The sequence below is a fragment of the Anser brachyrhynchus genome, assembly GCF_964034855.1.
Source record: "Anser brachyrhynchus genome assembly, chromosome: 1".
NCBI classification, from domain to species: domain Eukaryota; kingdom Metazoa; phylum Chordata; class Aves; order Anseriformes; family Anatidae; genus Anser; species Anser brachyrhynchus.
In genome coordinates, this window is record NC_137694.1 from 211637145 (window position 1) to 211653471 (window position 16327).

General features: G+C 56.0%; 1 protein-coding gene across 2 annotated transcripts in view; it reads left to right on the top strand.

The window, feature by feature from the left end:
• CHRDL2 (chordin like 2) overlaps window positions 1-13503 on the top strand; it is a 28273-nt gene extending 14770 nt beyond the window's left edge. For both annotated transcript variants that reach the window (XM_080575301.1, XM_080575302.1), the window contains exons 6-11: window positions 578-633; window positions 1928-2096; window positions 3029-3223; window positions 5949-6131; window positions 10568-10660; window positions 12293-13503. In XM_080575301.1, the coding sequence (XP_080431427.1) occupies window positions 578-633; window positions 1928-2096; window positions 3029-3223; window positions 5949-6131; window positions 10568-10660; window positions 12293-12372 (776 nt within the window). In that variant the 3' untranslated portion in view covers window positions 12373-13503. The remainder of the gene's footprint in view (window positions 1-577; window positions 634-1927; window positions 2097-3028; window positions 3224-5948; window positions 6132-10567; window positions 10661-12292) is intronic.
• Window positions 13504-16327: the final 2824 nt, after the last annotated feature.

The following is a 16327-nucleotide window of genomic DNA, read 5'->3' on the forward strand; positions in this document are numbered from 1 at the left end:
TCCGAAAGGAGGGGGGATGTTTTGCTCTGGCACAGGCAGCTTTTCAGAAGAGCCCAGGTCCCACAGAAAGCCCTAGGTGAGGTCCAGACAGTGCAACCAGTGTGCACATTGGGAAGACTGGAGTTTGGTCCAGGTTGGGTTGGTTGTGGGACACCAAGCAAACCACGTTTACGGAGCTGTGGGCACCACCCGAGCTTCCCTTGCAGTTGGTGCCATCTGCTCAGTGTTTCATGAGGAATGTCTTTGAATCTCTTTTTAATGCCAGATCATCCCCATCACCTCGTACTCTACCTCCGGGGTATTTCCATGCCACCTAATTTCAGAAGGCTACAAGGCCAAGTCTTTTTCGGAGCTGAGCTCTCATTAACAGTCAGTGGGGATAAAAGGGTTTTGGCGTGTGACATAGAGAAGCCATTTGCTTTGAATGTTGTGAATTGCATATTCAAAGCTCCTCTCACCCCAGAGCTCTCAGGGGTCCAGCACCCTGCGGTGAGCTGCTTTTAGTCGGCTGGACCCCAGAGAACAAACCCTCATCCAGCCCTGCTGCATTTCACTGGACAATGTTGTTTCCTTGCAGACGGCTCATACGAGAAGTCCGCGGAAGAGGAACCCCTGCAGTTAAACAGAGGTGTTGTACGTGACCTTTGCATTTTCAAACTCAGAGCATTGCTTCTAACACATTCCCATTATACAGCTCAAACAAAGCTGCTTGCCCTTGGCCATAGTATTCTACAAAGAAAAAAAAAACAGCCCATAGTAGCTCTACAAGGGTGGCCAGTTCCTTGGGCAGCAGAACCACTGACACTTGCTTTGCAGTTGAGTCGTGCTTGGGTGACTTTAGGTGAGGGCTATCAGCACGGGCTGAGACCTGAGAGCACCAGGTGAGGACTCTTGGCTTCTCTGGAGCATCTCTGATGTCTTTGAAAGAGCAAAAGTCCTGCGGGAACTGGAAATCTTCAGCACTTCTCCTCTTCCTTGGCCAGTGGGTTCAAAGAGTTGAGAACAGAGAAGATTCAGAGGTGACCAAGAGCCAGATATGACCCTTGCCCATGGAGTCAGGTGGCCCAAATCTCTCTTTGGGGGATTTTGCTCCAGATGTTGTTATTTTCTCTTCCCCCTGGGCTCAGGGGTGTTTGCCCCTGGTTGGAGCTCCCCCAGAGCAGCCAGCACTGGAGCTGGCCACAAGCATTTCTTCCCCAGGCTGTTTGTATCAGCAGCCCCAGCAAGGAAAAAGTGACTCCCTGGCTGCTGAGGGTTGATTCAGGGTGACATTTCGGAGCTGGGCAGCCCACGCCAGGTCTGTGGGATTAGGTCACTTACAGCTCCTGGCCCTTCCCTTTTCCATACTGCTGGGTGAACTGCCAGCATCACACCTCCACCACCTATAAAACCTCCAAAATAGACACAAGGGGACCCTTTGTGCTGCGTGTCTTGTCCCAGCGTTTTGCTCTTGGAAGCCTGGGATGTTCCAGGGGTTTTGCTCCTGCTGGCTGGCAGCTCCTCACCAGTGTTCGTGGTGCCAGCCAGGTGAGAGGGCAGGATACGGCCCGTCCTCACCTCGCTGATCCTGGGTAGGTCGTGCTGATGCCAATCCTCAGCTGTCCAGCGAGTGCCTAGAATAGCCCAGCACATTTCCCTGCCTGTGTTAGGACCCCAGATGTCTCCCTGAGGGTGCTGTGTTGGGCTTGGGGTGCTGCCCCGATGAGGGAGGTGACCCACATGCAGCCTAGGAGGTCACTAGCGTGGGACATTGGCACAAACTGCTCAGGACCCTTTAGATGGCAGGCGCTGAGATGGCTCCGGGGTCGTTGCTCATCCCTGCAGTCCCTGAACCTTCCCATCCTGGTGGAGAGCATGCAGGACGCTGTGTGCCTTTCTCCAGCACTGCCTGGGTCTGAGTCCCCCTGTTTTCTCTGACTGTTCCCAGAGGCACTCGCAAGACCAGTGCTCGGGGGAAGCGATGGGCAGGAAGCCCCTCGGAGCCACGGCATCCACCGTTCTCAGCTCCTCCCTGGAGTTCATTCCCAGGAGCTTCAAACCCAAGGGGGGAGGTGGCACCACCGTCAAGATCGTCTTGAAGGAGAAGCACAAGAAAGGTAAGGGATGGAGGGGCCAGGTGCTCTGTACGTTGCCGGAGTTGACTTCTCCAGGACTCGGGACCCCAGGGAAGCTGTTTCAGCAGCAGGTTTCCACCACTGACTATCACCTCCCTCTCCTCCACAACCAACCTCACCCAGCCATCTCAGCCCTGGTGGCCCAGACCCTGGGCCCACAACCCTTTGTCTGGATGAATCCCCCAACCACAGGACTGGGAGAAGGTCGGTTCTTGGGGTGTTTTGGAGACCTTGGGACCTGGGAAGGGAGGTGGTCAGCTGGAAGACCTCATGTGGTCCTTCCAGGCCCCCCTGATGCAGAAGGACAGGGGGGTCCTCCTTGCACCTACCTTCAATGTGGTGGGTCTGTCCTGGGGCCATTGTTGTCCCCCTGGAGGGGAGAGCAGAAAGGCAAGACGGGGAGGCAACTGCATGGAGACAAAGGGGAGAAGACAGGTCCCTTCTCCCCCTGGGGGCTCTCCAACCACTGTGCCTCCAGAAGGGCTCTTTCCAACCCTTGGAGATGAAGCCCTGGAGGAAAGCTTTGGGACCTCCAAAAATTTGCATGGAAAAGTCAGCAGGTGGCACTCTTTGCTGTGCTTGCTGCTGGCGATGGCCTTGGAGGGACCCTGGCCTCACAGAAGCCAGGAGACAGGTGAGGTCCTGCCTACAGCCGCCCCTCATCTCCCCCGGGGTGCTCGGCCCCAGCAGCCTCCACCTCCTGGAGCCTCGTCCCCTGGTCCTGGGGCACCTCCTGGTTGGGGTGGCTGCAACATCCCCGCGCTCACTGTGCCCGCTGCACGCGGGTGTGCTGCTGGTGGGCACGAACATTTGGGAGGTTGTGAAACGTGGCGAGCTCCAGCAGACCTCGGGCGTGCCAAGAGGGGGAGGATTTACTTCCACGGGCGTCAGGCTCTTCTCTCTGTCTCCTCCAGCCTGTGTTTACAACGGGAAGACCTACTCCCACGGCGAAGTGTGGCACCCCGTCTTCCGGCTCTACGGCCTCCTGCCCTGCATCCTCTGCACTTGCAGGGACGGCGTCCAGGACTGCCAGAAGATCTCGTGCCCCAAGGAGTATCCCTGTGACTATCCCGAGAAAGTGGACGGGAAATGCTGTAAAATATGTCCAGGTACGTGGAATCCCACCTGCTCCTGCTGCCGTCTTCTGTTTCCTTCCTGTAGCTGTGGTTGAAAGCCCTGTGCGTGGAGGTGGGGAGGGTTTCACGTCACTGGAGGCTTGAATTCATGCTGGGTGAGCAGGTTCGGCAGGGCAAGCACTGAAATAAGGGCTGTCCTGTCCTGGAGGACTGCCCCAAGGTGAGGGAACTGCACTGATCCCAAAAGGTCGCGTGCGTTGGGTGGCTGTAGTCTGCAGAAAGATGCCTGAAGAGGTGCGCGCTAGCAGTCTTCAGACAGGTAGATGGTGCCCCAGGCCTCCAGCTGGGACACGAAGTCATGGGATTAAATTGTGGCAGCTGAAAAAATGCAGGTTAGAAATTAGAAGGAGATTCTCCAGGTACGGGGTGTCTGTGGCACCCGTGGTTTGGTCTGAGTTGGGGTTAAATTCTCCATCCCTGGAAGGACCGGGTTACACACAGCTGTTGGGGTGTACCAGGTGGGACCAGGCTGGTTGGGGCACGGTGAAGAGGACCTCTTTCTTTCATATTCAATGTGTTTTGGGTCTCTCAGGGTCTTCTGGGTCTTTGGAAAGCAGTTCACCTGCAAGCACAGACCTGGAAAAGATAGATCAGGGCATCAGATCTTCTCCTGCTCCCACTGGAGAATGTTTTCTAGGTTATCCCTCTCCATTCTATGATTCAGCATTGGATGTTTAGATGATGGACCACCCACGGCTTCCCTAGAGAGGCTAGAGAGACCTGAGCCTCCCTGAGCCTGATTTCAGATGCAGCAATTGCTGGGTCATCTTTGATGAGCTCCTTCAGGGTGGTTTCATGGAGGGGTCTCGCCAGGGAGAGCAAGCAAAGGACGTTATCACATTAAGGAATGGGGGCAAACAGGCTGCAAAATAATTTCAGCTGGGATTTTTAAGGTTTTCCTTCTGCCAAGCAGGGAGGTGCTGGGACGGCCTCCCCTGGGGAGCGAAGGGCAGAAGCTCAGCTTGTTTTAATAAGGTTTGTGATATGTTTATGAGCAGGATTTATGACGTGGTGCCTGGTGGGAATGGGATGTGATGACTGAGCAGAGCCCTTCCAGTCTTGCATTCCCATTATAGCAGGTCTCTCCGGTTTAAAGTCTACAGCTTTCTCTGCTGGGATCGTTTGCTCTTCAGTCTTCATTTATTTCCAGTTAAACACTCTGACCCAGCCAAAACGATTTTTTTTCTTGCTTTCCAGTACTCACAGATAGCAATCACACACACACACCCCTGCTCAGCCAAGTTACATGCTTGTCCCTTGCTTCACTGCACGGCGGTTTCGCCCGTCTTCTAATTCCAGGCACTTTCCATGACTGTCCTCCTCGTGCTCCTTTGTACGCGGGAGCTTGGAGAGAAACACCGACCGCTTTCTGTTTGCAAAAGGGGAATTGCTGCGATGCACTGGGCAAACCATCACCGCTACTGGGGAGAAAGCTAGCAGCCAGGACACCTCGGTCTTTATTCCTCCTCCTCGACGTGCTGCACGCCGTTGGCCATCGAGTGGCTCTGGTGTGAAGCTCCGAGGTTGTTAAACACCTCTTGTACCTGCGAGAGCGTTTGGATCCTTACCACTAGTGGATGTGGGGCTGCCTCGAGCCACGCAGCAAGCAGCCCTGGAGGGGGAGAGGTTTGGTGGTCTGGGATGGAGACCCTGCACCCAAAAGCCGTGGTTGTCCCGCTTCGGGTCACGCTGAGGCTGCAGGGTTGAACTCTTATCTTCTTTTTGCTGAAAAAGTCCCGCTTTGCGTCCCGTTAAATTGGGATTTCCATCCCCTCTCCCCTGGTGTATGCGAGGAGCGGCTCAGGACCACCCCAGAAAGCGTGGGGAGAGCAGAATCGGGCCTAAAATAACCGTCCTACTAAAATAAACCCCACGCGTCTATTTATAGCCAAACTTTCTTTCGAGTAGTGTGAAAAGCTTCAGCATCCAAAATGACTGGGAGAACAAGGCTAAATTCAGCTGAGCCGAGCTCCTCTGCGTTCCAAGGACCACAACCAAAGGCAATAAATCTCCTTCCAAAACCATGGGGGATTCTTAATTGCTCCAGAAGCAACAACAACAAGAAAATTAGCGGCTCTTCTTCACCGGGGGTGTTGAAGAAATCCCCCTTGGGGTCCCGGTGGTGGTCTCCGGGGCCGAAGGAGCTCAGCGTGGGCACGGGGAGGGGGCTGGGGCTGGGGCTGAGCCCACCCGTGGGGCTGGGACGGGCGCTGTGCCCAGGCAGCCCAGCCGCAGCCCTGGCTCCCGTGCTGCGGGCTCGTCCCTCTCCGCTTCGCTGACGTTGCTTCTCCGGGATGGGAGCGAGACGGGGAGCGGGGAACCCAGCCTGGGCTGTGCCGTGTGGCGACGGCACCGAGCCCCCCACGGTGGGTTTGGGGGATCCAGGCAGAGCAAAGCACCCTGCCCCGTCCCTGCTGGTGTAGAGGCTGCCAAAACCAAGGGGAATATTGGGGTGAGCAGGTCTACGGACCCTTTATCAATGTCGCCCTTCGCTTCCAGTCCTGGTGCAGGTGCTCTGGGGCTGCCAGGATCCCAACCCAGCTCTGAGCCATCTCCCAGCTCTGGGGAGCAAGGCTGTGTCCCACACCATCAGACACAGCAAGGTGCCACCTCTGGGCGCTGAGATGGCCTCTTCCAACCTCCTTCCTGCCCCTCTGCATGGCCCTATTTAATAAACTCTGCTCTTCTTTGTCCCCAGAAACCAGAGTCAAACCCACCGATGAAATCGTCACCGCCCAATGCGGCAAGAACCCCAACCGCGTCCTGGTGTACATGTTTGTGCCACCGAGCTCCGAGACCTCCAAGGAGGTCCTGAGGACAATCGCAATCGAGAAGGAGCCCTCTGAAGAGGTGGAAATCTATAACTGGAAGCTGATTAAAGGTGAGTCCCGTAACAAAACCAGCCAGCAATGGCGAAAGTGCGTGCAGAAATGTGGTGCTTTCCAAGCTTTGTTCAACTTTTCAGGCTTTTTCGAGTGGTGCTCCAGACCTCGTGTAGTGAGTCGAAACCTGCTGACAGCAGGCTGGCGTTTCTAACTCTCCCTTTCACACTCTCTTGCTGTCATTGCATGCAGACCAGGGCTTGGAAACCACTCTTGGTCCCAGTGTACCCAGTGGCACGCTGTAACACTACCCGGAGGCACAGCACGTGGGCAAACAAGGCGGGGGCTGTGGGGCCGTTCCTCAAAACCTGCCTGCTTCCATGCCAAACACACATGGAAAACAAACAAGCCAAAAAACTCTGGTCACTCTGTAGTTTTCGCTTTTGCTCTTTCTTTTTCCCGGTCCTCCTACTGCTGGGAACAAAGCTTGTAGGGCTTCCACAAAATGCATGCAGGGACGATGAGTTTCCCCAGCCTGCTTTTGGGACAGGTGGATTTGGACCCTTTGGTTGGTGTGTCCTCCAGTAGTCAGAGCAGAGCACATCATCTGTGAAGTGACACCGATCTCCCCACACATCCAGCTGTGCAACACCCTCATGGACCAGAGGAGCCTGTCTCCACCCAAAATGCTTGGTCCAGTAGACATTTGTGTTTGGTTTCTGGGTGCCCAAAGCAAGACCCAACCCTGAGCCTCCATCGGACGTACTCTACCCCTTTCAAAACCTCAGGCACTCGAGGTCGGTTGCGCCCTACCTATGGATACAGCACCCCTTGGTCCATGGAGCTGAGTGTCTCGTGGACCTCTGTGAGCAGATATTCTGGTCTCCTGGGTGTGTTCTTGTCTCACCTCTCTCCCAGAGGAGTCCTCAGCCCTCCAGGGGCTGGTCTCCCAGCCGCCTAGGATGGGTGCATGGGCGTACGTGGGTAGCAGTCAGAGAAATCGCCTCCAGAGATGGAGCCGTGGCCGTCACCATGTTTCCATCCTCCCCCTGCCATCCTCCGTCCTGCACGGTGCCCCTCTCCCCGTCCCCCCCCCACACACACCGCGGCGAAGCCTCCCTCACAATGGCACCTTGTAGCTGGAGGACAGCTCTGAGCCTGCACTGTCTGGGCCCCACCGTTTCCTCTCCTCGCTGCTTGGCAGAGGTCACCACCCAAACCTTCTTGCCACCTTCCGAGGCCAAAAGCTTCGCGTCTGCACGGAGCTCCCAAGCCCTGCCAGCCAAGGACAGGGGAGGCCCTTGTCCCCGAGGCCAACACAGCTCTTTTGCTTGGCAGAGGGAAGTGTTACTATTGGGAAAGAGCATGAGCTCAGTCACTTATGGATTCCACCTCTCCATGGTCCATCACTCTACCAACAGAGCAGCGTGTGTGGAGAAAAGAGCCTGCAAGGCACGCCTGGAGCCCGTCCATCTGCCTTTGTACGGGCTCACCAAACCTACGTGGCCTCCTCCGTTCCTGTGCTGGGACGGTGCCTCCACGGGGCAGGACGCAGCAGGAGAAGCTGGCAGCAACGTCCAGCCCAAAGCTTTGCCCAGCTTGCACGGGTCACGGTGGGGGCTCCCCCGCGTTTTTAGGGGTCTGGATGGCTTGGGGGTTTTGAAACTTGACTTTCTGATGTTTTGGAGAAGGAATTAAAAGGAGAAGACAAAAAAGGAATGGATGGGATCGGCACGGTTCAGAGGCTCTGTCGTCTGCTGCCTTGTGGATGCCTGGGCTGTACGAGGAGGTGCAAAACCCCAGGACCTCTTTCCTGGGTTTACCCTGCCAGGCTGTGCATTAGACAATGCCCAAAAGATTCCTTTCTGTCCTAAAACCCTGCAGCTCCAGGACCACCAGCGATCTCCTCTGTTTCACCACTCCGGTGTGCCCTCACGCCTGGGCTGGAGAGGACCTGTGGCATCCGGACCAGCCACCCCTGTGCACTTCTGGCATGAGCTTGAAGGTCTCCTGCCACGGAAACTCTGGGGTCCAGAGCCACAAACTCTTTCTGTAGGGAAATCTTTTCCCGACACACAGCCTCCCTGCACCTCAAGCTCTTCCCATTCGCTCTGCGTTGGGTAAGAAGCAGACTCCTTTCCCCTGATGCATTTGAAGATGCCATCAGCTCCTGCCTGTGTCCTCTCTTACACAGCTCCAGGTTTTTCGGTCTTCCCTTGATGTCAGCAATTTCTGGTCCTTTGGTCCTTCCCATAGCTCTTCTCCAGGCTCCCTCTGTGTCTTTCTGAAGTGCAGAGCCCGAAACAGAGTGCAGGGCTCTGATCAAAGGTCTCCCCTCTGCGTCCTGCTGGGGTGGGTCTCACACAAGCGCACCCACGTCTCCATCCACCTGCTGATGCTCTCGGGTCCCTGGGGACATTTCGGAGGTCTGTAGTGCACGGACATGGCTTGTATCAGCACAATTTGGGTGTACCAAGACGTTTGCCTACCAGGCATCGCAGCTCCCTCAAGCAGATCACTTTATTTACCATTTTCTCTGGCTCAGCCACGGGTTTCCTGTTTGCCTCCAGCACATGGGCGAGGACGCTGCCTGGTGTTTCTCTAAGGCCGATCCCTTGAGAACCCCGTAGAAATACCCACTTTGTTCATGGCTTAGCAAGTCCTGACACCAGTTTCCTGAGACTTCCCTCCCAGCCTGGCACGGCGTGCCGCGTCTCTGCAGTCACGGTGGTCCCCACGTGGCCAGCAGAGAGAGGCATCAACAACTTGTCCCGTCCACGCATTGTAGGATGGGCAGAACTCCTCTGTTGAAGAGCCTGTCTCTCCCCTGCGTCTCCAAAATTAGCAAGGATGGATTTCTGCCTCGGAGATGGTCCGGTCATTCATTCATTCCTTGCGCTCCCTGATACTGGGATCTATCTGGGTTTGGTCCTGAGGCAGGACGTAGAGCACCAAGAAGGGCGGCGAGTGCCGGACAGCCCCAGCGCCTCTCTCCATCTCATCCCCCATGAGCCAGGGTCTTTGGACGGCTTCTGCTGGCTGTGAAATGGCACCGTCCAGCCGTCACCACCCCAAATGCTCTTGTTCTTCACCGGCTCCATCCCGTGCTGGCTTTTCCACGGGCGGTGGGCTATTCTTATCCGCGCCGCCTCGCGCTCTCCGTGCGAGTGCTGGCTCCACGTCCGCATTCCTCCGCAGCTCCCCAGCTCCTGGCGTTTGTCAGCAGTGACCATCCAGCGGCCGAAGGTCTCAGCCAGCTCTCCGGGGGCTCTCAGGTGAAAATTATCTAGGTCGGTTGATTAAAAGATGTTTATCTCTTGTGGCTTTTGTTTAAAATAGGCTCCTGGTTACTAATGTACTGGAAAGTGCTTCATCAGCCACGGGGGCTACAAGCACACCCTCCTGCTCCTTTCTAAGTATAGACCAGGAGGATTTATTGAACACTTGTGCCTTCCTTGCGTCATTAACAGTTTTATTATCCCCATCCAGTATCTTCTTTTGTTACTGGTAGGACTTCTTTTCCTGACCCACTCGAAGGACTTATTAATAGTCCAACCAGCCACATATTTCTCCCGCTGTACTTAACTTCCTGTACTAATTTTCCACAGCCCACAACATCTCGTTTATACACATCGCTCGTCGGTTCCCAGTCGTTACATACCCTTTCCATGTGTAATTGCTGCTGGGAAGAGGGAAGGTCTCTTACCCAAACAAGGGGACCACGCCGCCCCCGACACCGGCGAGATGCTGGGCGCACGGGAAGAGGCTGGGCGAGACGCGGGGAAGGATGTGCCAGGCATACCTGCCCCCTTCGTCACGCCTGCAGGCGAAGAGGAATATCACGAGCCCTAATCCCACGGAAAGGTCGCTTCCGTTGCTAAATGCACGCTCTGGTTTCCTCGGGTCAGACCTCTGACTCAGGCACACCCCCCCCCCAACGGGACGGTGCTGGCGCGGGCAGAACCATCCGTCTGTGCTGAGGTCAGTCCTGATTTCCTGTCCTGGAGGAATTTCAGGGCTGGGGGCAAAGGGATGGAAAATCCTTGGTGCGGGCTGCTTCGAGGATAGGGAAGCGCCCGGGGATGGAGAAGGCTCTGCGGTGCCCCCATGGGTAGGGGACTGGGGGAGAGCGAGCAGAGAGGAAGGGAACTGGGATCCTGTTGATCCCACCTTCATTTCCCTGGTGGTTTGGGGGAGATCAGAGCTCCTCCAGGGCGAGATATTTTCCAGAGCAACAAAGTCTTATTGGTTCCACCTGCTCCGTGGTGTCGTAACGCCGTGTTCCGAATCGGTGAGTAATCGCTGTTTGGAAACGAGATTGCTGCCAGCCCCGGGCTGGACATCCTGAACTCCCAGCAGGTTTCGGTGACAGGACCCTGTTGCATCCCTGGTGCCTCTGTCCCTTGGTTGTGCCTCTCGGCAGGGTGAGATGAGCATCTCATCATCAAATCCCAGCTGGTCCTCACTGTCTGACGCCCCGTGTTTCCCTCTGCAGGGATATTTCACTTGATCCAGACCAAGAAGATCAGCAAACAGGAATTCAAGCAAGAAGCGCAGAACTTCAGGCTGATCACCAGGACGAACGAAGGTAGAGAAAGAACCCCCCCCCCCCCCCCGTCCCCCCTCCTGCCTGGCCCCAGCACCCCGAGCTCTGCTGACGTGCGCTGGCCGTGCCGCCAAGGCTGCCCAAACACCGGCACAGCGCGGGATCGAGCATGGGGGAGAAGATTTGTGCAAACCCAACGGGGCCAGGGCTGAGCTCCCTTCACACGCAGAGCCTGCACTCCTGGTCAGCGGTCACATTTTCACTTTATGGCATTGGAAAGGGCAGCCAGCTTTCTAAAAGTGGACGCACGCTTGTGAAATCCAAAGGCTACATCTCTCCAAAGCCCGTAAAACTGTTTGATTTTTTTATATCTAATCCATCTGGCATTACGGGGGAGAAAAAAAAATGATGCAAAGGATTTGAAAGAAAACAAACTCTGAAATACCTTTAAAAAATCATTCTTAATGGTCTTGGATGTGCGTAAATGTTACAAAAAGCAGGAATGCCAGTGCACATGCCGAGAGTGCCTGTGCAGAGCAAAACTGCCGTGTTATTTCCCGCTGGCTGCCTTTTCTCCTGGGCTGGATTAGAGTTTAATGGGTCAGGCTGGGATCGAGCCCACTCCCGCATTGCTCAGCATCCATGGGCTGGGGTCTTGGGTCGAACCAGCACACCCGGTGCCTCTGGTTGGGGCAGGTGGGGATTTATTTTCACCTCCCACCCATTTGTGACAACACCTTTTGGCCAAGCCCTGGGGGATTTTCAAGCCCCCGCTCCCAGGTTGGGCTTCGCACCAGGATGGGGTCTCTGGCACGTGCCTCAGTTTCCCGTGATGAATAACCCTGTTGGGAAACCATCCCTCTGCTGCCACCGCAGATTCTCGGAAAGCACTGGCCGGGGATTTCTCCACCACAGGAGGTTCATTCAGGCAGAAAATATGCCCCCGGGGATGGCTACGTTTGGGCTGCGTAATCCTCGCTGGGATTACGTGGGGGCGACCACCTGGAGGGGATGCAAAGAAGGCTCTGAGCCTCCTCCAGCATCTCTGGGGTTGAGGGGGGGTACATGGGAATGCTGGGGTTTAGGGGGAGCGAGGAGAGGGGCTGGGGGGGCTTGGTGCCCCTTTTTGGGGGGATGCGTTTGCTTTGCAGGTAGTTTGCAGCCCACTGGTGGTGCTGAGGGGCGACCTGGGGGTTTCTCCTCCTTTTTCAGCTGCATCTTCCCCACTGCAGGTCATTGCAAAGTCCTGCACGAAGAGCTAAGGCTGGGCTGGCATCAGAAAAACGAGTGTAAATGTGTTTTTTTTTTTTTTGAGCAATACCCCAAAGAAATGGGGCTGACAGCTATTGCCCCGTGCCAGCAAGGGGGGCAGAGAAGCACACCCACCCATGGTCCACAAATCATGAATTTTGGCTTCCTGAAGAAGAGTCAGAGGACAAACAAAACCCTTCTCTCCCTGAAATAAAAGGGCTCACCCTAACCCCGGCCATGCTGGGGGGGCCGTTCGCCTGCTGCAGTAACTGGCCATGAGTTGGATCTAGCCCGCTGCGCTCCAGCTAAAACACGTGCGGAGGAGGAAGAGGGTGTTGTCCCCATTTCAGAAGGTGCTGCTTTTCTTTTGAGAAAAGACCACCGAGGGTGGGTGCTAATGAGTGTCCTTCTCTTCTCATCCAGGTCACTGGAACATCTTCCGAGCCCAGACGTCAGAGCTGACGATGACAGAGAGTCCAGAGAAAGAAACAAAGAACTTGTAAAAGAGAAACTTTAACCTAGCTATTGATTTATCTACACCCACACACACATACACACCTACCCATATATACGAAAAAAACTCGCATTATTAAATAGACTGGCACAGCAATAAGAGGTACACTAGTGTAAATGACAGCAACTCCAGCAGAGGAACCGAACCCAACCGATGCCACCACGTCCGCGCCGAAGCCCGGCCACCGCTATGGACGTGTCACCCCTTGGCGTGCTCCAGGGGAGAGCAGACACGGCCATCGCCATCCCCTGCTGCCAAAAGTGCTGGGTGTGCAGCGGGAGAGGCAGCAGAGGGAGGCCTGGTGCAATGTGAAGAGAGGAGGAATTGCTGAGGAGCATCGGGAGCTAGCAGCCAAGCAGGAGAAGACCCTGCTCGGTACCACTGCCGGCATAAGGGTGACCTGCAAGGAGAGAAAAAACCTCCCTGCCTCCTTTCTTGGAGGCCCTGTGAGCTGCAAAGGGTTTCTTTGGTTGAATATCCTCTGCAGGGTAGTTCCTGAAAAGTCTTTTCTCCTCTTTTTTAGCTGGGAGAATTCTGGGGGGGCACTTTCCCTTCTTTGCAGGTCATGCAGCAACGCGATTTCTGGGAGGACGTGCCTGCTGGCACCAGCGACACCGTGGAGAAGAGTCAGGGTCCTGGGATGGTGACACAAATTCAAGGCCAACAGCAGCACAGCTGCTGCTCGTGGTGCCAGTGGGGGACGGGGACGATGCCACCCGCCCGCTGGTGCCGCCCCCCTCTGTCCCCTGTCCCCTCTCGCCGCAGCAGCCTGCAAGGATGTAAGCTTAACTGGCTCCGAGACCCCGAACACTGCACTAAGGTTGCTGCTACGCGTGTTACTATGCTATATATTTATATATATCCTACATACTATCTACTGGGCTGTATTCACAGGAGGGGCATCTCCCAAAGGGCCAACAGGACCATTGCTGTAGCGTGGGGAGGAGGGCGTGCAGCAGCGCTGCTCTCCCCCTGACTGGAAATAGCTTTGGGGGATTTTCAGGTTGTTTCGGTACATGTATTTATCCCTGGTTTCTTGTCTTATTCCGTTTTGATAAATCTATTTATTTGGAGATCCAGAGCTGTCGGATAAATCTGATTAAAGCGTCTTTTTGATTCACCCTCCTGTGCCGGCTCTCCTTTCCCTGCAGCCATGAGAGTCTCTCCTAAATCCATGTTTTGGCAGGAGGGGGTGCAAGGGGTAGCCAAGTGGCCCCGATCTTGCATGTCATGGTCCCCTCTCCCTGGGGCACAGCAGGCTTTGGGGGCCCTGCTTTGGCCACCTGGATTTGGGGAGCAGCTTTGCAGACCCCCCACCCAGCAGCTGTGGTATCATCTGGGGCATCACCCGGGGCATCATCCTGTCCCGAGGCAGCACTGACCCCGCTTGCTGATGGTCTGCACGTGGTTTGGGGCTGAGAATTGAGCTCAGGGCTGGCAGCGGGTGTGGGGGTCAAGCTGGAGGCAAGTTTGGGCCAGGAAACGGGAGGTTTTGGTGCGCTGGACTGGCACCTAAGCGGCTAAGTGAGGGCAGGTGCTCGCTGCTGGAGAGGTGAGCACTCACATGGGGCTGTGAAAGGCTCAGCATGAGCAGCTCCCACCCTGGGGATGTCCGTGTCCTCCTCTTTGCTATTCCTCATGCTCCCAAGGACCAGGGGTTGCTGCCACAGGCTTGGGACGTGGCTGGAAACCAGGTCTGTGCTCATTCAAAGGACGGAGGAGCATCGCTGGAGCCTCACGGGGGCACAGGCAGGTAGCAAAGCGTTTCCAGCCCCAGCGAACACGCAGCAAGGAGCGACTGGGGAATGACCAGAGCAGCTGGGATCGCCGTGCCATCATCCAGGCGATGGGGCTGCTCTGGTTAAATTTACCCAGGAAAAACCTCACGGCCGCAGCACTGTGAGCTGGGGGTGTCCCCTGCCAAGGGAGAGGCACGAAGGCACCGACTCGCTCAGCGCTGCCAGGGGAGGATGCTGCCAGCCCCCAGGCACAGCCCGACCCCTCGCTCGTCAGCCTAATTAACTCATGCTTGCATGCTCTAATTGAAGCCCAGCTGAGGCCCAATTTATGCTCATTTACCAGAACTGGACATTGGAAATGAGGCTGCTCAGTTGGGTTTCCTGGAGCGGCCTCATTCCTGGGGGAAAACCAGCACAAAGCCCACTGGATGAGATTTCCTACAGCCATCTGTACGGGACCGGGACAGCGCAGGGTGCTGAGCCCACAAACGGCAGGAGGCCTCCAGGGTGCAGATCAGCACAGAACCTCACTGCTGTCCCCGGGTGGGGATACCCGGAGCACGGTGTGTTGTATTTATTTTAAAAGGCAGCGCACGTTTAGAGTGTCCATGGAGCTGCACCATCCTGGTCAGCGCCACAATGCCCTGGATCCCTGGAAAGCTTTGCCTTGGACAGGGAGATGGAGAGAGTAAGGGCTGAGCAGCAAGGGATGTCCTTGGAGAGGTTTCATGGAGATGCACGATGATGGAGACGTAAGGTGATGGAGACACACAATGATGGAGACAGACGATGATGGAGATGCACAACGATGGAGATGCACAACGATGGAGATGCAAGATGGTGGAGACACAAGATGGACTGGGTGTGCTCCGTTCTTGCTGCTGCTGTTGTCCTTGCACTGAACTCATTCCTAGCAAGCAGGGCTTGGTGCCGTGCGTACCCACCATGAAAGGAGGACCCAGAGAGCTCCAGAGATGCCATTTGCATGGTGTGGCTGTGGATGTGACTGTCCCAGCCTCCCAGAGCTTTCCTGATCCCCCAGACCCATCGCATCCCCTGCCCTGGCTGTTCCCAACACCGTCCCATCTTCTCCACTGTCAGTTCTTCCCCTGCCATCAGGCATTTTGCCACTGCCAGCTCTCTGTTGATGTGGGTCAGGCTTTCTGCTGCCTTTTAGTTCTTCCTTTACTGCAGCCCTGCTTTGGGATGCTGTCATAAAGGCACCCCATAAATTTTATACGGAACGATAAAACATTTTCGCGTTGGCTCACTGTAGCAGCACGGACCAAAGGGGCGAACTCGAGGAGCCTGCAGCTGTGCTTGCCCAGCCCCACATCTCAGCTGCTGGCTCCTGGCAGGCTGGCCAGGGCCTCACCACCGGCATTTTGGTGCTTGGTTGGAGGAGCGATCCCAGAGCAGCTGGCTTTGCACTGCCCCAGGGCAGCTCAGGGGGCTGCTGCCCGAGGGATGGAGCCATGGCTGGCAGGGGACAGCTTCTCTCCACCCAAGGAGGCCCCAAAATGTCCCCTCTGCTTCCTGCGGTGAGGCAGGAAGGGCTTTTACCCAACTGAAGTGACCCTGAGCCAATGGGGGTCTGAGTGGTGGGCTCAGCTCTCCTTGCAGGTGATAGAGTGCACCTATGGGTTTCTTAGGGGGGTTCCTTATGCCCCATCCACCTGCCTTCTCCATCCACCTGCCCTTCCTTCATCCATCTACACTTCCCTATCCTTCCAGCCATTCCTCTCCATTCATCCTTCCTCATCCATCCACCCATCCTTCCACATCCATTCGCCCTTCCCCATTTGCCTGTCTCCATCCATCCATCCATCCATCCAGCCATCCATCCATCCATCCATCCATCCCTCTAGCCCTCCATCCCTCCATCCCTCCACCCATTCCTCCTTCCCCATCCATCCATCCATCCATCCCCACCCACCCTTCCTTCCCCATCCGTTACCTTTCGGACCCTACGTCTTTTCTTTCCCCGCCATGACATGGGAGGGAGAAAACATCGGCATCACTTTGCTCCCCCCCAAACCAGTGCTGGAGACCTTCATTTCGCCCAGGACACACCTGACCCGATGCGACACCCCAGGGGAGCACTGGGGACGTGCACAAGGGCTGGTGACAGCCTCTGCACGCAGCGCTGCCTGGGGACGTGGCCGAGGAGGGGCTCGGGGGGGGTCGAGGTGGGACATCTCCTGC